The sequence below is a fragment of the Apodemus sylvaticus genome, chromosome 1 (genome assembly GCF_947179515.1).
Source record: "Apodemus sylvaticus chromosome 1, mApoSyl1.1, whole genome shotgun sequence".
Taxonomy (NCBI): domain Eukaryota; kingdom Metazoa; phylum Chordata; class Mammalia; order Rodentia; family Muridae; genus Apodemus; species Apodemus sylvaticus.
Window position 1 is genome coordinate 32,093,609 of NC_067472.1, and position 5,528 is coordinate 32,099,136.

At 41.6% G+C, this 5,528-nt stretch overlaps 1 protein-coding gene across 1 annotated transcript; it reads right to left on the reverse strand.

Annotated features, from left to right (window-relative positions):
* Positions 1-757: 757 nt before the first annotated feature.
* Tpd52l3 (TPD52 like 3) lies at positions 758-1,453 on the reverse strand. The gene has a single exon (XM_052172619.1). It carries the CDS (start codon positions 1,451-1,453, stop codon positions 758-760), a length of 696 nt encoding a protein of 231 aa, XP_052028579.1.
* Positions 1,454-5,528: the final 4,075 nt, after the last annotated feature.

The following is a 5,528-nucleotide window of genomic DNA, read 5'->3' on the forward strand; positions in this document are numbered from 1 at the left end:
AAAGAGAGCAAAATACAGACAATGTAAATTAGCATTTTCACTTTGAGTCCAAAATAGTAATCTCCCGAATTATAGCTAAGTTGATTTGCTGAATTGGCTGCTTTGAAAAATGAAAGTTTTGTAAAATGTGTAGTTTTAGAGTAACAGTTAGTTGACGATATTTTTCTTTCTCTTTTCTGGCAGCCTTCAAATGGGCAGTTTTCTTGACTGTGTTTTAAAAATAAAAGCTGGGATGACAGAGATGAAGCTCAGGAGAGCTTTGTATAGGATATGCGAGTCATTGGGCTGCACCCCCAACAGTGTAATAAAATAAAGGTGGTAGGTCAAGTGGCACTTGTAGAAAATGGCGCTTGTAGAATATCTAGCCAGGTTGCTTCACCTTTGCCCAATCCCAGATAGAAATGCCATTGGCCTTTTAACCAACTAATCATTCAAAGAGTTGAGGAACTGGTCTAAGACCCCTTAGAGCCATGACTTGAGTCCATTAGAAGTAACCACAGAAAAGCTAACAGAGATGTGTTTCGTCTACAAACTTCAGTATTAATAACCAGTATAAAACTTGGGCTTCTTTCTCATTGAAGAGCAGCAAATAGCTATGCAGACACGGGTATTTTTGGTATCACAACTGGGCCGTTTCTATGTCCAGAATTATAATGGTTTTATCATTGTCGGTTGTTGGCTTGTTTTTGTTTGACAAGAGTGATGACGGAATCCATCTAAACAGGTCTGGCAGCCAAGCGAGGCTAACAAAGGGTAGTTACTCTGGCTTCAGGACAGAAAGCAGTTGCTCATCAAGCCCTGTGACAGCTTCGTAACCACTCCCCAGAACCGAGTGTGGATCACTGTCACTCGCTGGTGAAGGAAGAAGGCCGGTGCCGAGCTCTCTGCCCCCTGCAACTCTTGACTTGACTGTACCCACCAGCCCTTCAAGAGACCTGAACGTGGACGATTTCTTCATGTCCCCCAGCTTCCTGCAGATGACAGAACCCACCGAGGCCAGGGCAGTTGAAGTCTTCTGCTTCATGTAGGTATTGGAGGCCTGGACATCATGCCAGCTCTTGGACAGATTCTGCCTCAGTCCCACCAAGGCCACGCAGCCTAACTTCCTCTTGAGTTCGCCACACCGCTTCTCTTTGGCTGCGAGGAGGTCGCGCAGGTTTAAGATCTCTTCCTCCAGTTTAGTAAGCTCAGATTTGAGCTCCATTTGCTCAGCCTCCGTCAGATCTGGTTCTGAAGCTAGGTGGGATTCATTTGTGGACGCAGAGGTCTCTGTCATGGCTTCTGGAACAGACAAGGAAAGATCTTCATTCAGGGAGTCCAGGTCCAGTTCTTGGTAGACAGAGTCCAATCCTTGGTTTGAGGAGAAACAGCTGGGGCTGGTGGAGCTGATGTCTGGGCCTTCAGGCTCAGACTTCTGGCCAGTGGGATAGGACTCGAGGTGAGAAGGGTCCATATCTTGGGCAGCAAAATTCAGGCACTGGCCGATGAGTCTCCGTCCTATCGAGAGGTGTGGACTCTTTTGATGAGGATCCACTTCCGGGTGGTAGGGGTTAGATGTGGGCGGATGCAAACCTCAGAGGCGGGACTTCCGGTCCAAAGGGCTGCCGGTCATTGACACCTATCTCCATTTCTGACTGTTCTATGGAGGTGTTTCAGGACATTATTTCTTCATCACAAGGGCTTTGTGAGGCAGGCAGAGCCCGGATTATTATCGAGAGGCATTTCTTTTCCTCTAGCAGTAGGGACATAGGCCAGGTACTCACACCAAATTGTCTGGTGTTCTTTTCTACCACATGAGTGGTTTTCAAACCCTTGGAGATCAGTAAGTGGTTACTCTAACAGAAACTTAAGAGGAAACCCGAAATATAAGATAAATAAATACTTAGGATGAGGTGTGGAGCTCAAAACTCCCAGGCTTCCCCACCTCCCTGTCTTCCTGGTCCAGGCTTCCAAAAGGGCTCCAAGAAACTCCAAGGATTTGGAAATAGCACACAAATCAGTAGTATGTAATGCAATCGCAGAAGGCAGCAAAGCAGCATTAGAACAGTAAGTCTGGGCAGCCACAATTGACTTACTTTGAAGATAGTGGGGTTTGTTTGGGTTGGGTTGGCTTGGGTTGGGTTTTACTTTGTTTTAGCGTTAATCAGACTGAAAGGAAAGACTATCACACCTTGAAAATTTAGTGATAAAACATTTGCAACAGACAGCATGGATTTTTAATACCACATTTGTGTTTTCTTGCCACAACCTGCATCTATTCATATTCTGAAAGCATTGGACTACATCAGTGGTTGCCAATTGCAGGAGCTGATCTGCCGAGCAGTCCAGGGCTGATTAGACAAGTCTGAAAGGGCAACCCACTACTTTGACCCAGAACTCAATTCACCCAGAGTGTGTAACTCATAAGCAGAAGAATCGGGATGTTAACCCAGGGAGGGCATGTGTCAGGTGCCGTATAGATCCTCGTCTGACTGCCTGTCCCCAGAGAATATCCTTAGTAAAATCTTAGACCTAGTGAGCTTCTTGGATGTTCTAGCCATCCTTGCAAACTGTACAATGTGGAACACAACACAACCCTCTACACACTTCAGGAATTTGCTATACTCATGTCTGTGTGTCTGCATCCAAGACAACCTCAGCCCTCTTTCAAGTTTGTATTTAATAACCCTTTCTCACAACCAGGTAGTGTCTATTATTGTATTACCTCAGATGTAATTATAAATTATATTGTTTATATATAAACTACAATAGTTTATATATAACAGTAGTTTATATATAACATATATAATTATTAAATACATAATACATTAAAAATAGTAATTGTTCTTATTGGGAAGGCTGGTGTGGGATTTGGCTGTTATGTATCAAGGTCTGAAAATGAAAAGCTTAGCAACACCTCCCCAAATACTATTTTGTTCCTGGATAGACTCCTTCCTTTGCCTGTTCAATCTCCAGTGATTTCAAGAACATATCCAGACTCTGGCCATACTCTGCTTACTCCCAACAGATAATTAACAGTCTTTTTAAAAAATCCCCTGGATTAAGTAGCTAATGTGGACCTTACATTGATCATTTAGAATTGATATTTCAAATTACTGGATCTAAACTGCCATTTGATATTCCTTCTTTGGATTGTTTTGACCACTCTCCTTGCTGTCCATTTCCTTGTATATGTTTCCTGGCTCTTCAATTAAAACCATGAATTCTTTGTTATCTTTGATTCTTTTTGGTGCAATTTTTCCTCTCATATCAAAACTGAGTTGGCCCATTTCTAACCCTAGGTTTCCAGATCCCATATCAAGACATGCTGGGTCTCAAAGGAGGGCTCCTAGTTAGAGTGTTCTCATCTTATTAATCTAAACCTAGATAAATAACTGGCATAGTGGAACAGTTTGTTTTATTAGGCTTATGTTTAACCTAATTGAAACATTTGCATTAAAACATTTGAAAACATTTACATTTTGAAACAGATCTATTAAACAAAACTTCATTTAATTTATAGGGATCCTAATCAGTTGTTTCCAAAAGCTGTTCTTTTAAGGTATAAAAATTCCAAAGTGAAGTAACCTATATGATATAAAAAGACATGAAATGGCTCCTCAGAAACTGAAAGCTTTTTGAATCTGATTTGGCAACAACGACAAAATCAATTCAGGAACTTGTGGTTTTCCTATCTTTTGTTTATAATGAAGCTGAAACTGTTAATGACCTACATTTATTAAAGAAAAAAATTGAAGTATTTACCCAGTAAGAGGGATGGGTTTATAAAAGTCCCTCCAAATGCAAAAAGTAAATGAAACTTCAAAGAAAAAAACTTTCTCTCAGTTGTAGAAACCTCTATATTTTATTAATAAAAATTCTTGAATATAAATATAAAGCAATCCCCTCACCTAGAGCTCCTACCTACCTGGGAGTTTTGACCCGAGTTTCCTCTTTACATACTGGGCAAGGACAGATAGTAAAAGAAGTTCTAGGGATAACACCAGAAGGCTGTGGATAAAGCTGGCCTGTGAGTCAGAAAAGACTGGCTTTATTAGATGCAGGTAGATATAGGTAGGTGGTCTGTCCCTGCCAAGGAAAACAACTGAGCATGATGTGTTTCTCTACTTAAAATCTTGAAATTCAGAGGACGCATTAGGAGGGAGCAGGGGATTGGACTTGTTGAAATTGCTATTGGATTCTCTCTATCCTCTCTAACTTACACTTTACCTGCATGGCACGCCTTTCTAGCGGAGGCACAACCCATGCTCTGAAAAGCCCGCAGAAAGCCAGAAGCATTCATGGGAGCTAGTGGAATGTTTCTGTATGTGTGACCCATTAGTTTACAAAATGTTTATCTAGGGGCTATGAATACCAGGAATCCGGGGTCTGTCATGGCAGGGTTCAGAGTGGCAGCAGGATTCTTTAAGGTGATGGGTGCAGAGAGTTTATCCGCCTAGAGATGAGAACTGAAAGGGTTAATGGACATGCAAGGGTTAATCCTGAGTGGAGAGGACTCCCAGAAGTAACTAGGAGATTCAGAGTGGGGGTTGTGTGCGTGCATGCGTGAACAGCATTTATATTATGCCTGCATGCTAAAGTCCTGAGGCTCTGCAGTGAGGGGTTAGAGCCAGCACATTGGGGCCCAAGCAATCTGACTTCCTTGCATCTAAGGCTGCAGGGGCACGGGGACATAAAGGTTATTAATGGACCTTCCAAACCTTTTAAGGGTTATGATCATTGTGGCAGAGATTTTCTGGAATACAAAAACCAAAGACAAAAGCCCACTGCATCCTGGAGTCCAGTGCCTGGCAGCCTAGCTATTCTTGTCTTTAAACAGTCGTGCGTGCTATGACAACAGCATAATAATTACTTTACTTCCCCAATCCTGGGGCACAATCCGTTCCAAGACACAGCTTCATTTTAATAAGAGGTTTCTAGAAGGAAAGCCCAACAATGTTAAGTTGCACATTGATTTTGTTTTGTAAAAATGAAATTCCAATTTTAGGAACATTAAAATGCCACAAAAATGCATATTTTTAAAATGTTGAAATACGGTAGTGATGCAGCCTGCAGTCTGCAGTCACGGGAATACCAACACCTTTGTTTGGGTCCTACTACAATGTAGATCAGACTTTCATTTTTTTTTCTTCCTAGTCTAAGAGAAAAAACAGATCAGGAATTTTCTTTTTGTTAACATTTGCTCTAATAAGAAAACTAATGGATGAAGAGCAGACTGTATTGATATTTCTGTATGAAAATGCCACCATGAAATCCAGCTTTAAAATGAAAACAATAGCAAATGGAGACAGCTGTGTTTACCAACTGTGCCTCAGGAATTGGTAATATTTTCACATTAGTTCAATCTCGGTGTTTTTGAGGGCAAAGTACAGAAACACTATTAGGCTTCCAGGGAGATGGCTCAACAGATAAAGTACTTGCAAACAAATTTGAGGACCTGATTCAAATTCCCAGAACCCATGTAAAAGCTGAGCTCATTGCTCCTACAGCAAGATGAGACTGAGACAGGAGGATGCCCTGAAATTTGT